Here is a 19,188-nt window from a genome sequence, read left to right as displayed (position 1 = left end):
TGAGGAAATACACAGTGAAGACTTAAGGGGGAAGGGGCATCATGTCTATAGCTTACTTTCAAATGGATTGAAATGTTAGACTGGGAAAAGTTGCACAAAGGGAATTTGTGAGTTATGCTATTTCTGTAACTTTAATGTAAACTTGAAAATCATCGCCTATATGCACCCAGGAAAGTGGAGGAATATCCACCTTCTTCATGCTCCACTTTACAACTCCCAGCTGAGAGAAGCCCTGTGTAGGGTATTCATCTAGATTAGTGTGCCCCTGAGGTCTGCCTGATAACAGCCACTATGCCTTTGTGAGAATGTGCATTCCAGTTCCCCGATAACTTTTGGAACTTATCTTTGGGCGATAGATGATCTACCAAAATATTCAAGGAATGATGAGACCCAGTGGGCGGTATGCAACGTTCTGTACAAAGTTTTAGGTAAAGTAATGATAACATCTGTTCCTATTAGTGTAGGTGATAGTCTTGCAATAGCCACTCTGTCAAAAAAAAAAACGTAGGTGGGGGGACAGTGGTGGTGGAATTCCCTGAGGGTCAGAGTTTAGGCAGTGGCGAGGAAAGGTGGTTTTGAGTAAAGGGGATTCAATAAGCTGGTTTTGCTTTCATCTTGTAGTCCAATCTTTCATGGACATTTGTTTTTTAGTTTCTGTCTGATCGTACAGAGTCTCTAAACCTCTCTCCTCTCCCTTTAAAATACTAACTGTAGGTATTTTACAAGGTTTGCCTCCTAAAATCTAAGTTTTCTTCTTTTGCCTCTTTTTGGATGTTGCCAAAACCAAAGTGTAGTTTACCTAAAGAAATGTAAGATCCTAGAATCTTAGCTGGGTAACCCAAATGGCCAAAATATGCATAGCTACTTTGAAACCCTCATTTAATTGAGTCTGCATCCAAAGTTTTAATTCTATGGGCTTCGAAGTTTCCATGTCCATTATTTATCTTTTTCTATTCACTTCAGGCTCTCATACTTTTGTCCTCCTCTGTCCTAAATCTTTGCTTCTCCACTAAATCTACTCAGGCATCTAGTATATATTTTAAGCTACATTCAAAGTTAATACGATCCTAAAGTGTTATTTACTTGTTTATATTAGCTTTCCTAGTGATCTGATATCTTTTTCTTCTTTCAGTTGTTTAGAGAATTTCAACTTCTTACAAGAACAGATATTTATAAGAAAACAAAGCACATTTTGGAATCGTATTCAGAAAATATACTGACTTCTTTTTCAGTGGTGGACAATCCAATCAATATTGCACTGCAAGAAAACATGAAACAGCACACAGATGAAGACATGTTGAAATGTTAGTCAACCCGAGGAGTGGGTGATCTGGTGTCAGTTATCTGTGTAATTCAGGATAACCAGAAAAGTTCTGTTTGGGTAATAAGTAAATTTTAGTCAAACAAGATGTGGGAAAGAAAAAACAATTTCTCAAATAGGAGAAGTTGGGGTATAGGTTTTAGAAGTACTCTCAATATTGTAAAGTTATATTTCAAGAACCAGAAATCTGTTAATTTCATAATCCAAATCACAAGGTAAGGCTTGATAAACTCTCTCTGGCTGATGGGCAGAGAGTAAAGGATTTTTATCTTCTCCAGGCCGAGATTGGGAGGGCAGGCCATGGGATCTTGAATGTTTATTAAAAGGGGATGTTGGTGAAAAATGGTTGTGAAACACTGATCTAGGAAGGTTAGCTTGTTCTTTCTAGAAGGTAATGGTATTTTTAAAAATCCAGGTATTTTAATACTGGCTTTGCTTGCATGGTTGATGAAAGCTTATTTTTACTTGGACCATAAGCATGTTTGCTTTGACAGATATGAAGATGACAGCTACATGTTTACTCCTACCAGATGTTTTTGGGGATGATCCCAGCCTTTTTGTCATTGTGAATGAGAAGGTATGCACTCTACCAGTGATCCCTGGTTTCATATAATTTATTTGAAAGCAGGATGGTGGTCTGTTTGGAAGTATGTTTTGTCATAGTTATAAATGTGCTAAGTTACAGCAAGCTCACTTATTGTAGTGTCCTGATTAAATCCTGGCTCGTTGTGTTAGCTATTGTACACATCCCAGGGTGGTGACTCTATTCTCTATTTTTTTCAGGTGCAAGTGTCCACGCCTGTGTTAGAAGTTAAGAATCCTTTCAACATTGATGTCTGTGAATTTTCTTTGTATTTAGAAAAAGAGAGACTCACAAAAGTGGATGACTGTGTAACGGGCTTGGCGGCTCTCATAGCTGCCTTTCATGTATTTGGGATCCAGTGTCCCACACGATTGTCCCAAACCCTCAACTTCCTGGAGACATTAATTTTTGATATGCACAGTCCCCACTTTCCATCTATGAAAGAAAAGGATGCAGGATTTCAACACCCAGTCAGTTAACAGCATGCCAAATAATGTATCAAAATTCCTATCTGGAACAGCTGAAACTTTATAAAAAACATTTTGAATTAGGGTTGCGGTACAGTAGATATTAGAAAATCATCTTATTTCAAAGATGCGAATGAATTTCAATGCCTTCTATGTTTACACTTAAATTCTTTGTTAAATTCTGTAATATACTACTACTTAATTAAAGAGCTGTTTCTGTATTTTGAGTTCTAAGAAATTTCATGGTCCGAGTTATCCTTTCAGGGGTGCATTAGTTTTTAAAACACACTACAGTACAGATTTGCTCAAGTCCTTTGGTTCCGGGTGTGACCTTGCACTTAATTCAATGTGCCCACCTTTGAAAGACTTACTGCCCAGGAAGGAGCTGCACTGTTGGGGGCCATGGGCTGCCTCTTTGGTCTGAACATTGCTAGGAAACATTCTGAATTTGAACATTTTAAGATGCACATACTCCCCAGTTCCTTTTCCCCCCACATTACCTGCCTGGCCCTGGGAGTTTGGTTTCCTTCAATCACATTTGCTGAGAATGAAGACTGCTTCACGCCTCAGGGTATGAAGGCTCCTCACTGCCGGGTGACCTCGGCGGCTTGGGTTCTGTTTGTCCTTCCACTGCCTCCCTCCCTTGAGGTGCAATGCCACACACCTGGTTCCTGTCTTCCCGCACAGGTTCTGGTACTCCCTGGTTTTGACCTCCACTGTGAACCTGGTTGCCCCTCAGGCTTGTTTGGAATCTGCACTGCAGACCATGCTTTTGCTCCCAGGGCCACTTGGGCTCCAGCTTCCAGTGTTCAGGAAAGGGTCCTTCCTACAGCTGCTTTCCAGCCTCTGTCAAGAGTCCTAGTCCTGGTTCCTCGTCCAACCCACGGTCCCATGCCGTAATTCATCCAACACAGTTTTAAGGTGCCCCTTTATGTCATTATCATAATATCAATGTGACTTATTAGTTTTGATAGAACAGGTTAGTTTAGACTGAAGAAACTTAGGCGTGCTAATACTTGCATCACAAGGCAATGAGCATTTCTTGGGTTACTTCATCCAATTAAAATTTTTTTAAAGTTTAAGAAGGGGTTCATATAAATTATTGAAAAAATATTTTTATAGCATACATCCCCATACATCTCTGACTGTTCATTAAAATGCGTAGGTCAGTGACATGCAGGAAAGAGTAGGTGCCTTCCTCTACTACGACTATGCACTGGCTGCTTGCAAGGGAATGGACAGGCAGAGGAAATCATGTCGTTCTCGCATAAACCAGTTCCCAGTCCAGGTTCCGTTTCTTCCCTTTCACTCCAATGCGCCTTTAGTTCCTTACAAACTTTCCTTTATTTCCCCCAATTATCATCCCCTCCCCCCGTGTTTTTTAAGCTTCACAATCTGCCTTGTTTCTCTTCTTCCAAACGAGTTTACCAAATTCTTAGAGATTCCGTTCTTTAGGAGGTTCACAATCTTTATGGTGAAAGTTGAATAAAAGCCTCTGTTACATCACTGGGGTGGATTGATGGGAAATTACAGCAGTTTGGCTCCAAACACGACAGACATGAGCTGGTCACGAGGGCAGATTCTTGTAAGCTTTCTTGTCTTTCAATGGTGTGTCTCTCGCCAATCGGTAGCTTGACGGTGCCACTTCGTAAATGTTCACTATTACAGGACGAACCTAACCCTATTTTCTTTGGAGGCTAAATCCCTTGAATCTATTGTAGAAATTGCAAAATGGCAGCCTGGGCTCTATTTCAATCTGCCGAGAGGTCTCATTTGGCTTGCACAGTGTTTGTATTTTTTTTCCCTTTGATCTGCATTTTAGTTAATGTATTAAATACACAACACATTTAACATAAAAAAAAAGACATTCATATATAACATATGGGGTTTCCTGCCAATGGACTATGAGTGTTAGGCAGGCACCAAAAATGTCAAATTTTTTTTCTTTTAGCCTGTCTCACTTATACATCTTCAACTCTTCTATTTCTGCTCTACACGTATCAGCATTTTAATTAAATATTTGCACAGCTCATAGAAATTGTTGTGAACAGCTGAATTGGCGATGGTCCTGTCTGGCGTTCTTCATCGCATATTTTGTCAGTTATCTCACTAGAGCACTACAATGTGTAGTAGCATTTAAAAAGGGAGTTTCTATTTTAGCCACGAGAATTCATATTATATATACATAGTTATCCAAACTAAACACAAAACTATGATGTGAGAAGTTGAACAATAAAAATGCATTTTATTCTTAACGGTCACTGTAGAATAATATCACGCCATTTCCCCCTCCCTTTCGTCTTATCCCTCGCCTGCTTCTCACATTTCAGGGGCTCCTCTGCCATCACCATGGCCCGCTATTTCCTCTGTTGAGTCTTATACTCTATCCCAGGGAAGGAATGGTGAAGATTTCCCCTTTCTTGAGGAACACTGCTCCACTCTAAGGATGCTTAATGCCTTGCCTCTAATCGTATAACAAGTTGCTTAGAACGAGTAGATGTTTTTAATAAGATGTAAACGTCTCTTTTGTTATATATATATGCTTTAAACCAGACAGGGAAGTTCCTCAATAGGTATGATTCCTAATTGACCTAACAATACACCTTTTGAATGTTTTCTGTGTCGCTCTTCACCTCACCTGGGACAGAGTTTGACAAACAGTTCTGATCCTGCAGTCATCACACAGCTAGCTACTGCCCATGTGCTTGATGTGTTCCTGTTCTCATTTGCCCCTCCTGTTTGACAAGCTTTCTTAAAAATCATACGTATGTAAAAAAGTATCTGCAATTCAGACTTTATTTCATTCATGTCAGATGTAACAAGTGCAACTTCAATGTACAGATTCTGAACAAAACATAAAAAAAGGAAATAAAAACTAACAACAAAAAAACTTAGTTAAGCAGATTCATGCAAACAAATGAATGGGACACTGCAGATGTCACTGACCCTGTTTTTACCTTGAATTATGACAAATGCAAAGACTGCTAATAGACTTCCAACAGGGGACCTCAAAGGAAGTTCTACATCAGAAAAAATGAGAGCAACTAAAAAGGCTGTTGCAACTTTCTCCAGAATTCAGACAGCATGCTGCAAATTTACTTTCTACTTTTAAAATAGTCTGATCCTGGAGTTAGAAATGACATCCAAAGGCTAATAAAATAATTTAGCATTCGAGGGGGAATGCATTCTTGTAAAAGAAACACTACCAGCTATCATTTCATAGGTAATCAAGGGCTTTCGTTTAAAGTGCATCTGTATGCTTACATATTGAGGTGAACTGTTCCATAGAGAAAGGAATCTTTCCAAAACGAAGGTTCTTGAAGAACTGTTTTGGGAAATTGCCTCCCTGACCTGTGAGCATTTAGAATCTTTGTGTCAACTCATGTTGTTCCCTCACACCTTGCCTTTCCAGTAAAATCCACACTCTCTCTCATAGTCAACCCTGAAGAAAACCTTTGGGTTTGGAGGAAACAGAAACAGCTGAGACAGCTCTCTAGGGATTAGTGTTTCCACTGATAGGATGAGTCTTTCATCTATCTCTGAAAAGCACCAGTTACCTCAATGAGAATTACGGAGACGCTCAAGATAATCTCATAAATAGTTCAAGATCCTTACAACCCCCACCCCCCAAAAGGTAACTGCATATTCCACCATACCATTGGACTCTATAAGAGTCCAACACACAGGGCACCACAATGTTTCAGATTGATGCCATTCAAATACATCACCTAATTTATTTATGTTTATATATTTTATTTTTCAATTCCATTATTTATATACATATTTTTGGTAATTATAGTAAAGATGCTGGTGAAAGTAATTTAACATTACATAATACGTGCAAAAGCAAAAACACTTGATTTAAGGAAAAGTAATGTTTACAACTATTCAGCCCCAACAAATGATGACAAGCAGTTAGGCAATATCATGACTTGCGAAGTTATACTTAGCATAATGTTGCAATTCAAAATATGGCACAGAATTAACAATACAGATAACAGTCCCACTGGCTAAACCGAGCCAGGTTTTGACTAATTTGGTTTAAGTTGAAATTTGATTATATAAAAAGATTCCTGAAAGTATTGAAAAAGAAATAGTGTACATGAAAGAGAATTCAACAATGTTTACAAAACGCTGAAAGTTCTTACTCTTCCCCCCCTTATCCATAAATAATTAATGAAGAACCCCTGTCCCACCCACCCCCCAGCCTCAAAAAGATTTACAAAGATAAATTTAGCTCATTGAACAGAACCAAAAGATGACTGTTGTTAGACAGTACCTGGTTAAAAGCTCAAGCACTTTCATAAGAATTCATATATATTGTCTCTGGAGGAATATAAATAATCCGACAGCATTGCTCTTTTGAGTTTTGGAGACTTCTCACTTAGGAGTTAGAATTGTCCTTGTGCTTTGAATAAAACATGAGCTTTAAAGCAGAAAGCTGATTGTATTTAAAATTCACCATCTTCAAAGTTCATTGTGAGAATTCTTCTCTGCAGCTTTGAACATCAGGATAGAATTGAAAATTTTGAGAGCAGGGCCCAGCTTAATGCTCATAATTTTAACAATGTCTGTTTGGGTCATAAGCAGAAATGCTTCTCCATCAATTTGCTGAAATGGGAGAAAAAGACAAAAGACTGTGAATTAACCGGATGTAGTATTGTGGGAAACAGTCAAAGTTAAACTATCAACTTATATGTAGCAACAGTAAAACGGCACAGACAGGAGTTCATGTGTACAAACAACATCGTCATAAATGGATCCTCCTTATCTATAACACCACACCCAAATGTGGATTAGGGGCAAAGTAAAATCTATTCATCTGAAAAATCAGCTCAAAGGAAAACGGAAGGTGCTCATCCCATCCTGTGATTACTCTGACTTAGGTGCTGACTCAAGAAGAACATGGAAAATCTGGGGTGCCTCAAATTCAGTTCCTATCATGACAGGTTTTAGAATTAAGAGATGAGAATAAGGGGCCGCCTGAGTGGCGCGATGGTTAAGAACTGGCTTGGGACGTCAGAGGGCCCCGGTTCGGATCCTACATGTGAGGGCCAGTGACGCTGCCCTCTGCAGCTGGGATGCTGAGCAACGGCCCAGCCTGGAGCTGGGCTGCCGTGAGTCGCCGGCGAAGGTGTAGGCTGTAGCCCCTGCTGCAGTGGGTTTCCATGGGCTACTGTGTGTAGCCAGCAGCCAGCGTGAGCAGCCAGCAGCCGCAGTGAGCGGCCGTCCAGAAGCCGGCGACTGATCTGCCTCGCCAGGGAAGAGCGCAGAGATGGTGCCAACTTGGGCCGGTGGGGCAACACCTTCCACAACTAGACTGAAGAACAAAAGGACAGCAACTTGTCTGTTCCCATCCCCCAATTCCTCAATAAAAATCTTTAAAAAAAAAGATGAGAATAGGTACACAGATGTTTGTGGACATAAAAAATTCAGGTAAATGTATCTGCTACACACTAATAATATATATATATATATTTTTAATTAGCCTTCCACAATGGACAAAAAAAAAATCCACAATAACATTCATTTCTAGAGTGATCACAATTATGCTTCACATACAGAAGAAAAGTAGGTACTAACACGGGCAAACAACAGTGCAGCTGGAAGAACACGAGGCTGGTGTTAAGAGCTGTAAATTCTTGGTTCTACTACTTGGGGAACCATGAGAAACTCACTTCCTCTCTTTCTGTCTCTCCTAAGACTAAACGTCTATGCTGCCACAGAATAGTGTACTTTGAGGTTCAAAGACACAACTGTATGAAGATGATGTCTGGTTTAGTGGGCAGAGAAAAGGGGTAGAGTCTTTTTATGACTATTAGCTCTCGGGGAGTTCTACCATCTTAAAAACAAAATCAATCCACTTCTTTCAGTCTTCCCATTCGGCACAGAAAGTAAATCACGTGTTTGCTTCTGCTTTAGGATGCATTAGAAACTTGGAGAGCAAGGTACTATTATGGGTTGAACTGTGTCCCTCCCAAATTCACACGTTGAATTTCTAACCCCCATAACCTCAGAATGTGATCTTATTTGGAAACATTAATTGCAGATGGAGTTAGCTAAGATGAGGTCACACTGGAGGAGGCGGGGCCCCTCATCCACGGTGACTGGTGCCCTGATGCAAATGGTAAATTTGGATACAGCGACAGACACACATAGAGGGAAGATGAGGTGAAGACAAAGAAAGAATACCATCTCCACTCCAAGGAGCAAGGCCTGCAGCAGGTCTTTCCCTCACAGCCCTGAGGACAAGCACCCACACTGTCAACACCTTGACTTCTAGCCCTCTTCAGGCTTCTAGCCTCCAGAAAGTTAGGAGTGGGATAAGAATGAGTTTGGGTAGATTATTATTTATAAGGTTACACTGGAAAGAAAAAAATCATCTTGAGGCTAGCTAGTGCCAAACTAGATGAAGCAAACTCAGTAAGAAAGTACATTCTAAGAGTAGTGACCACTGCTATGTATTACGGAGTTTATTTTTCGTTTGTTGCTTTTGTAATACATATAAAACTGGTCCAACTCCAGAGATTAACTTAGCTTGCTAAAGGCCCCAAACTAGGAAGGAGAATCTGGGATTCAGAGCGGGGGAACTCCCCGCTCCCGGTCATTACTTTTCCTGTTGTGTACTCATGGTTCTTTTCCAATGCTTTAATTTTGAAAACCACAGCCACGTGCTCTCTGCATGTCTTTCTCGGAGTGTAAAGGTATGAGTATATTCACTCATTAAAAACTTACTAAACATCTATTATGTTCCAGACGTTCTTCTTGGACTTGGGAATACAGCAGAGAATGAAACAGGCAACAAAAACAAGCAAGTAAGCAAACAAAAACTCCCTGTGGAGTTTATATTCTAGTTGGGGGAAGACAGGCTGTAAGCAAAAAACCATACAAAGCAAATTGATAAATAATAAATTCTAAAAGGTAATTAGTGCTTGAGAAAAAGCAGCTGATTCAGGGGCAGGAGGCGCAGGCATGGAGGTATGGCGGGGGCAACATGAAGTAGGGCAGTCAGGGCAGGACTGAGAGAGAAAGCAGCGTGTGAACACCCGGAGGAAGGGCCTTCCAGGCAGAGGGAAGAGCCGAGTGTGCTGGACGCATGGCAAGGAGGCCGGCGTGTGGGACGGTGTAAGTAAGGGGCAGAGTGGGAAAAAGGTCAGGAGGTAGGAGAGGTAACGGGGTGTCAGACTGTAGGCCTTTGTGAGGACGTCGGTTTTACTTTGATTTGCCAGCGGAAGGATATGCATGCAGGAGTGACATGATTTGACTTACAATGGAGTGGGATCACAATAGCCATGTGGGGAATAGATTGCGGGGGAGCACAACCAGGAGCAGGGAGACACATGGGTGAGGAGGTTACTGCCTTAGTCCAGGTGGGAGACGGTGGGGGCTCAGACCAGCGTGGTAGTGGCGCGGCAGAAAGAGAGCCAGAACCGCTGGATTTTAAAAACACACTCAATAGGATTTCAACAGATTGGACGTGGAATGTGTAAGATAAAGTCAAGAATGGTTTCAAATAGTAGCTCATCCTAACGCCTGTACTTTATTGTTTAGAGGTGACTTACAAGACTTTAGTTTTTTTGTTTTTTTTTTTATGGTTTACTTTTAGGACTTAAAACCAACACTTGCAGACCCTGGGAGACATTTGAGAGCAACGACTGTGTCTTATTATCTCTGAATGAACCTTCTAACCAGAACATTGATGGAGTAACATACACATGGTAGGAATTTAAGAAGAGTTTATAGGATGAATGAATAAAGGAATGAATGAATAGATGAATGACACATGTGAACATATGAATGACACATCTCATTCCTGACAAGAAGGCTCTGGCTTTGAGGATAGTTGGTACCAGCGACGTGTCAAAAGACAATACACCATGAAGAAAAACTTGTTCAAAGAAATAACACCATCTGAATTTGAACTGAATCTTACTTAAACTAAAAAACAGCAAATTGATATTAATTGTCTAGACATCAATAGAACTGGAAATAGAATTTATGAAACAGATATATTATAAATTCGTTTTTAAAAATGTTTTTATTTTCAAAGGTAACTACTCTTTCAAAGAAAGAACAGAAGCTCCCCGCAGGTATCTAAGTCTGTTCAGGGATGGAAATTAACTGAGAGTGGTCCACCAAGACAATTAGAAATTAAGGAAAGAAACTCAAAATATGAATAATTGCCAATTAAAGATCAACTAGAAAGAAGATAAAACATTTCTGAAATAAGAACATTAATCAGAAAAGGGATGCTGAGAATCGGATCCAAGTGTCTTTTAACAGGCACCCATCTAAAGCATACATGGCATATAATGGTATAAGGACATGGGCAGCCGTGCGGCTGATTCTTAGCTCTCCTGACACTCTTGCAATGCTTGTAACTGAAAGTGTGCTAGTCTTAACACTTGAGGCCAAACATAGGAGCAAACAAGGTATATATACTTATAACTAGACAGCAGGTGTTGGAGAAAGCCTTCTGAGATTACGTCCGCTTTCTACCTTCTGGTAGCCAAGCTCAGAGCGATAATTGACTGTTGTGCTTGGAGGAGCTGAGAGGCAAGTGGGTTATTTTTAAAGGTCTCCTGCTGTACTCAAAAAGCATTACTTCTAGTGTAGTAGAAGCTGAGTTCCTTTATGTTCTAATGCTCTCTATATAGGTGATAACATTATTAGTCATCCCTTATATTGAAGTTCTGGACAGGCAGATGAAAACAACTAACAAAATAATCTTCCAACAGCAGACTCTAGTGAATGTAATGAATATCAGTTATTACAAACATTGTTGATAAATGTATAAGATCTAAGGGATTATTTTAGCAATAATGGTAATATTATTTATTATAAGCATCAAATGGAGTTAATCTTGGTGCTAAAATGTTTGAAAATAATGGTAACTAATTTCCCTGTATTAAAAATAACATTATTTTTTCCTTTGATTTCTTTCTGTGCTATAAACTATATAAATGCATGCTATTGGGCCGGCCGAGTGGCGCGATGGTTAAGAACTCGCTTGGGATGCCGGAGGGCCCCCTTTCCCCAATTCCCCAGCACTGTTCCCATCCCCCCAATTCCCCAATAAAAATCTTTTTTAAAAAAATAAATAAATAAATAAATAAATGCTATTAATTTTTTCTTTTTTGTAATAATGAGTTTAGTGCTGCTGCTCTGGGGCATCACGAAGTGGTACAAACATTTCCATCTAATCTTATACAAAGACATTTTTATACAACTGATTAATGTCGCTAGTCAGACCATTCTCTGTCGATTCGTCAATTTCAGCTTAACCCATTTCTTTCCTCCACTGCCAATGGGAAACATTTCACCCTTCACTGCATTTCAGTGCTTTGATCCCATTATGTTACAGGCTGCAATTTAGTGGAACACTTACTTCATCCTTAAATACCTTTCCATGTTCTTCACACCCAGGTAAGCTCTGTATGAATTCTGACACCTGTCAAAAATAAGACCAAAATTCAAGTTTAAAAAAGAAGTCAAAAGCTAAATGCTCAAACAGTTTGAAATTGTTTAACCTATATGTTTTAGTTGCTTCTCTCAGAATAGTTTCTTATCTTTCAGAAAAAACGACCAACCCCCATTCCTTAAGCCAGTAGCACTCCCATATCTGACCCTTGGAAGACAAAGGAAACAAAATATACCTCGTCTGTGCTCCATTTGGACACTTTACTGGCAGGGATTCCAGCCACAGTTGGCAGCAGTTTGCTTTGCTGCTCCCAGCGCAAGGGCAGACATGGAATTGGGGACTTAAAGGACAGGAAGACGGCAGACCGACGCTGTGCCTGGGGTACGGCAGGCTCTTCCCGGGCACCTGGTCGATTGAAGCAAATGGGGAAATCACTCTCTGAAAAGCAGCAAAAACAAAAAAAGCTCCTAATGCCATGCATTTCCCCCAAATAATGAGGTGGGGGGAAGGTCTAGTTAAAGCATGGTTTCCTTTCAACATTATAGTCATTGAATAATTATATTCTCCTTTGTCTTTATGGAAGGTCACCTGAAGGTGACCATAAGACACAATGCAACTTACACGCTTGCTGTATCACCCACTGAAGACGTGCATCATTATGTCATTCAATATTTCATGTAAGAAATGTGCCTCAGAGCTTCAGTGGCGAGGAAAGGAACTCTCACCTTAGGAAATCATATTTGTTTCCCTTTCTGCTTTGGATGTCCTAAAGGTAACAGTCAAGATGGACTTGAGTCCAGCCCCTGTAGCTCTATACCTGTTCTTGCTTTTCGTCTCGGCCTACGTTTGCTTTTTTCAATTTTAATCACTTTGACTTTTTAAACAGCCAACTTAACTTTTTTGAAAAGGGATATGAAATTATTGTAATAAAAATAAAATGGCAGAAAGGCAAATGTTTTTGTCATTGTTCATTTGTAAAGATCAAAATTAAAGTATAGAATATTGTATTTATCTGCTAAGTCGTCTGAATTCAAACTGCGTTTACTGCTGCTCTCCTAAAACAGCCATTTTTTTAGCCAACGATTTTGTGTCCTGGGGACTCTTCGAGTTTGTCAGTAATGATCTATCGCCTTAAGATCCTCTAGAACAGAAATCGTTTCTAGAAACTCCTTACTCAAAGCCCATGAGAAGAAAGGCACCTTCCCCCTACCCACACTCACCCCCTCACACCAGCTCCGTTCCTGTGACACTTCAGTGACACCACAAATCTGCCAAACATTACGTAGTTTAGCCTTTAGATCTATAAGAATATTTTATGCTCTTCTGCATCTCTAAGGCTATTTTAAGGTTATTTTCCTTGAAGAGTACGATTTACAGAAAGGTGCACAAATCTTAAGTGTATATATAGCTCAAAAACTTTTCACAAAGCAAACTCACTGGGAATGATAAACGGAACAGGGCAGCACACCCAGGGCCTCCTGCATCACCTTCCAATCAGCCACACCCCTCCCCGACCTCTACCTCCATGGGTTCTTTATTCTGCTTAGGAATTGCATTGAGATAAAAACTCTGGTGTCTGGCTTTGTTCTCTCAGCAGAATGTCAGTGAGACTCATCCACGTGGCTGTATGTGGTTGTGGCTCACCTGCTGGTTGCTGTGTGTTTTTTTCATTGTTATACATGTTTCCACTATTAATGTGGAGTGCATGGACATTTGAGGTATTTTTAATTTGGGGCTATTACCAATAGTACTGCTGTGAACATTATTGGATATATCTTTTCTTGAATAAACGTATGCACTTCTGTTGCACATATACTGAAGAGTGAAACTTGGAGGTCACAGCGTTTGTGCACATTAAGCTTCAGCAAATTCTGCCAGTTTCCCATGAGTTGTAGATATGTATCCACTAACAGTATAAGAGTGTTACAAATGCTTCACAGCCTCACCAACATGTGGTATAGTCTATCTTTTTCATTTTAACTGATTTGATGGATGTGTCGTGGTATCACATTGTGGTTATAATTGCATTTGTCTGATGAAACTGATATCTTTTCTCTTGCTTATTGGCCATAAGAAGAATCTCTTTTGTGAAGTACTTATATATGTTTATGACCATTTTTCAATTGGGTCTTCTTAGCTTTTTCTTACTGATATTTCAAAGTTAGATATACACTATACTCTGAGTAGAAGTCCTTTATTAGACTTCTTTTCTACTTTCTTAATAGGGTCTTCTGGTTAACAAGTTCTTATTGTTTAATTTATAAATTTTTTCTTTGGTCAGTGCTTTGTATGTCTACTAGAGAAATCTTTGCTTATCCCAAGGCCCTGAAGTTAGTCTCCTCTGTTTTTCTCTAAATACTTTGTTTTCTCTTTCACATTTAGATCTACAATAGATTTGAAATTTATTTTTGTGTATGGTATGAGGTAAGGATCAATATTCATGTTTCTCCACATGGATTTCTACTTGCTCAACCATGGTTTATTGAAAAGACCATCATCATCTCCCCACTGTACCGCAGTTTCAGCTTTAACATAAATATAAATGTGTTTAAGATTCTCTATTCTGTTCCACTGGTCTCTTTACCCCAACCCACAGATTTTAATTTCTGTCACATTGTACGTCTACTGATATCTGTGATCTAGGTCTTCTTCAAGATTGTCTTGACTATCCTTCTCCCTTTGCACTGCCATATAAATTTTAGGATCAGCTTGTAAAATAAAAAATGCTAGGATTTAGATTAGGATTACCACCAAACATAGATCCATTTGGTGAGAAATAACATCTTCATAATATCGAGTCTTCCAATCTAAGAACAAGGTATATCCCTCCATTTCTTTGGGTCTTCTGTAACATATCTCTTTAATGTTTTGTCATTTTCATGTAGAGGTCTTTAACATCTTTTGTTAAATTTATTCCCTACTATTTTGTTGTGGTTCTTTAATAACTTTTGTCTTAAACTAGCCTAATCTAAATTTTGAATTGCTCTGAATGTTAGAAAGTAACTATGTTGAATTAAAAAAAAACAAAAACAAAAACAAAAAAACGGTCCTGGTTCTACCTGAGTGAGCTCATTCAGAAAAATGTATCTGCTCCACATGAAACATTTCAATTCTTCATATATATTTTTTTAAAAAACCATCACAGTCCCTCTTTACACATTTCATCAACAAATCTCATATAACTGGTTTTAAGGTTTTAGATTCTCATCCTGTTTTACTGAATTCCTTATAAGCCAAATATATAAACCTGTACCAGTTTGTTTTTATTCTTTTTAAATAACCCAGAGTTCAAGATGTTTTTATTTAGCATAAATATGGGGTAACTTCAAAACTCTCCTTATCTTCATATATTCCCGAGTTTAGCAATTATTCAAAATACAATATTCATAAATCTTTCAAGAGACAAGCTTATACGAAATGGTAAGATTTCCAGTTCCACACTGGAGTAAAACAATAGCTTACTTTATTATTTATATTCTGATTGCTTGCCACATAAGAAGGGTCAGTCTTTTTCAAAGCTATACACTCTATTATGGAACTGTTTACACATCCTATTAATACTTGCCATTGTTCATTCATTTAATCTAGGTCCATTCTATTTTCATTCTATTTCTTGCCAAAGGTGTATCATTTTCAGTTTATTTTCAATGCTCCTACATCATTATTCCTTAGGAAAATAACTGAGCCATTCTGAAGAAATGACTAAAAACCCTAACTACTAGGCCGGCCAAGTGGCGCGTTGGTTAGGAGTTGGCTTGGGATGCCAGCTCTGCGCAGCAGGGCCCTGGTTCAGATCCCACATGAGGGCTAGTGACGCTGCGCCCTCTACAGCTAAGATGGTGAACAACAGCTCGACCCGGAGCTGCGCTGCCGTGAGTCGCCGTCACCAGCGTAGGCTGCAGTGGGGCTGGTCAGCAGCTGGCGTGCACTTTTGTGAGCTGCCGTGAGCCACCGTGAGCAGCAGTCCAATGGCCGGCGAGCGACGGCCTCACCCGGGAAGAGCACAATGACAATACCAACAAGGGCCAGTGAAGTGATGTCCTCCACAACTAGACTGAAAAAAAGGATAGCAACTTGTCTGTTCCCCTTCCTCGATTCCCCAATGCTGTTCCCTCCCCCCAATTCCCCAATAAAATCTTTAAAAGAAATAAAATAAAAATAAAATAAATAAAAATAAAAATAAAAACCCTAACTACTGTATTTCTGGTAGCTTTGCATGTCTTTGAAGCTGATACTATAAACAGGCCTAGATAATCACACATCACTCCAATCCTAATACTAACTTTGCATCCTTCGTTTTAACTCTCCTTCCTTCTGCTGATTCTTTCATGCTGACTGATACCCTAGAGCCCAGTGTTATTTCCTGATGAATGAGGCAAATATAGTATTTACCAGCCACACAGCATGCCATCTCTTTGGCAAAACAATAGTAATGTATGTGTTTACCCAATCCAAAAGGGTAAAGAAAGAAAGCAACTTCATTTGAGTGCATGTGTATTTGATTCCTTAAACTGTATGGAAATGGGACTGCAGGTTTTAACTTTAGCATGTGATATAGACCAAAATAAATGGCAATAGACATTGGCTGAAGTAGCTACCTCAGTGCCAGGAGTAAGGAAGGGCAGGTTCTAAGGTGCACAGTGTGCTTCAGAAAACAAAGTCTTTTGTTCTGGAAGACATTTCTGCCATGATTCTACTAGGGCCATATTCCTTACCACCTACTCTCAAAACTATTTACCTGCATGAAAAATAATCCTTTTTAAGGAGTTTTCCATATTTTTTTAAGTTTCTTGAAATGAAAATTTACCAAAGGTATGGTCAAACATTTCCACCCCTGCCCCCATTTGGGGTGTTGTACTTCCACATTTCTTGAGTTCTACTCAATTCCGTATCATTGAACGCAGAACTGACTGGGGTGATTTCCAGTCCTTGCAAAGGTAAAATATCATCATTAAATTATCAAATTAGCTTTTAATGTTTTATGAATATCAGGGACATATATTTCTAGTGTAACCAAAGGAAGTGAAGGAAGGAGGAAGAGGAAGCAAGGGACACTCTCAACAAAAACAATACTGACATTTTAGGGATGTATGATCATCAATGGCCCCTCTTCCCAATTAAAAAAAATGATCTTTCTTTGGTATTTTTTATTTCTTAAAAAAAAATATTGTATTCTAGTTTGCTTAGAAGAGAAATAAATTAGGAGAGTGATGCTTAAGCAAATGTAGGTAAAAATATTTTAAGCTGACAGAATGACTGAAGTGACTGTATAGTAGGAATTTTACTTCTTCCTGATTCTTGGTCCAACAATTGAAAAATTTGTGGAGCTGAGGGTGTCACCCTCAAGAGTGGCAAGATGAAAATTAAGAGAAACCTTACAGTACATTAAAATGAGAAACAGTACAGTGCATAGAAAAATAATAATATTCATTATGTTTATGAACACATCAATCTACTCAGACTAATATTCAATCAAATAATCAAGATGTTTTAGTGAAGTGTGTGTGTGTGTGTGTTGTGTGTGTGTGTGTGTGTGTGTGTGTGTGTCAAATTTGAAGAATGCCAAATTTGAAGAATGAAGTCTACACAGAGGTCAGACCAGAGTCAGCTGAAAAGTAGTTCCTGTCTTAGAACACAGTACCACCAAGATCCCTGACCCTACAAGCCATGAGATACTGCAGTGTATGGGCACTGTACTGTCAGGATCTCTTTTTACCATTCAAATTTCCAACCTTCACTCCCTGTCCAGCACCTGCACCTACACCTACATACCACTATCAGGATCAGCAGAAATGATCACTCTGCACTGATCAGGTTGCACATTCCAATGAGGCAAAAGAATGTTCCCCATTCTTATCATCAAGGGAAAGAAACTACAAAACATTCCAAGTTTCAAAAAGCTGTGGGCAGAAGTCTTTTCTCTCACCTGAAACAGGTTCTCCTGAGTTATTATTCTTTGATTCAGCAATTCCCAGTTTAGAAGTTCATCTTAAGGAACTAAAGAAGCATGAATGCTAGCAATCATCTACAAGAAAGTCACTGTGGAGGCTCTCTGCTAGGTACACAACTGTATCTAGAATGAAGACTACATGGCCCAGCCTCTCTTGCAGCTAGATGTGGCCACGTGACTAACAAAATGTAAGCAGAAGTCATACCTACAACATCTTGAAAGTGCCTTTAAAGGGCGCAAGCACTTCAAGGTGCCCAGCACTACTCCCTCACCCTGGGTAAACACGAATTGAACGGCTAGTCCTCCAGAACCACCTTTGACCAAGATATGGCATTGTATGGTTTTACTGCTATTTCATCTCCCTAGACAATTATCAAATAAAAATGAGGAATATTTTTCTTATGTTGATACTTGGAAAATGGATAGTAAAGGCCTGCCTCAACTATTTACGATTACTATTCACTATATGGAAATCATTCATTTAGCAATTATTTATACAGCACTTACACAATATCAGAAACTGGGGAAGGCTATGTCAATACAGCATATCCTTGCAGACTTCCTTGAAATTAAGTTTAATAGATAATATAGTATTCCAAAGTAGAAATTTGCAAATACAAATTTGCCCACCATGTCTCTCAATTCTGGTTAAGAGTACAGGTATTAAAATTCTTGATTTGGCTTAGGGTTAGGAAAAAGTGAAGGAGAAGGTTAACCCTTGTAAGAAGACATTTCTGACATCTAATGGTCCTGAAAGAAAAACCTCCAATGTTTCATGTAGAATCAAGATAATAAATCTTGAGTATAAGGAATACCATCTAAATCAAACATGAAGTCTCCTAGTAGAAAGAGACGTTCTCACCACCACGGAGGGTGAGAACCTGCTTCCTAAAGAACCGTTTCCATTGGGGAGAACCACTGCATGGTAGGCTGACCAAACAGGGCAAGTTCCAGAAATGAGAAGTACCTATCACGCTGCCTCCTACTTTCAAACTCAGATCCCACTCTGCTTCCTATTTCCAAGTCTGAACAATGCTAAATAGACAGCCACAGCATTGAGTTACCACTGGCCTCCTGTCATGACTCATTACTATCTCTTTAAGCCAGTGACAGAAGTGAGAACAGAATCTCCAACTGCTTTGTTTCACTTCAGTTTCAAAACAATACTAGGCGGTAGCTAATCCCTAAGGTGAGGAAACGGAAGCCTGACATGCCCAAAGCCACACTGTGAGATAGGGCCAGCATCCACCAGAAAGTGACCTTCCATCTTTTGCCTCCTAATACAGAATTCAAGGTCATGGTCAAGGAGGTGAGTTTAATTCTGATAAGCCTGGATTCGAATCCCTGCTCTGCCACTGACCATTTCCATAATACTGACTAAATCAATGTAACATGATTGGTGTAAAAATTATATAATATTTATTTTTTTCTTTAAGATTTTTTTTT

General features: G+C 39.3%; 2 protein-coding genes across 3 annotated transcripts in view; one reads left to right on the top strand and one right to left on the bottom strand.

Annotated features, from left to right (window-relative positions):
• Positions 1-2,578, top strand: part of SAMD3 (sterile alpha motif domain containing 3) — a 37,584-nt gene extending 35,006 nt beyond the window's left edge. For both annotated transcript variants that reach the window (XM_019628828.1, XM_019628827.1), the window contains 3 exons: positions 1,133-1,304; positions 1,816-1,898; positions 2,105-2,578. In XM_019628828.1, the coding sequence (XP_019484373.1) occupies positions 1,133-1,304; positions 1,816-1,898; positions 2,105-2,383 (534 nt within the window). In that variant the 3' untranslated portion in view covers positions 2,384-2,578. The remainder of the gene's footprint in view (positions 1-1,132; positions 1,305-1,815; positions 1,899-2,104) is intronic.
• Positions 2,579-5,174: 2,596 nt separating this feature from the next.
• L3MBTL3 (L3MBTL histone methyl-lysine binding protein 3) overlaps positions 5,175-19,188 on the bottom strand; it is a 136,790-nt gene continuing 122,776 nt past the window's right edge. The window contains exons 15-17 of the mRNA XM_019628837.1: positions 12,028-12,197; positions 11,760-11,822; positions 5,175-6,982 (exon numbers count right to left, since the gene is read on the bottom strand). Coding sequence (XP_019484382.1) covers positions 6,839-6,982; positions 11,760-11,822; positions 12,028-12,197 — 377 coding nt within the window. The 3' untranslated portion in view covers positions 5,175-6,838. The remainder of the gene's footprint in view (positions 6,983-11,759; positions 11,823-12,027; positions 12,198-19,188) is intronic.

The sequence above is a fragment of the Hipposideros armiger genome, unplaced genomic scaffold (assembly GCF_001890085.2).
Source record: "Hipposideros armiger isolate ML-2016 unplaced genomic scaffold, ASM189008v1 scaffold_811, whole genome shotgun sequence".
In the NCBI taxonomy this organism is placed as follows: domain Eukaryota; kingdom Metazoa; phylum Chordata; class Mammalia; order Chiroptera; family Hipposideridae; genus Hipposideros; species Hipposideros armiger.
This window is presented reverse-complemented; position numbering and strand designations above follow the sequence as displayed.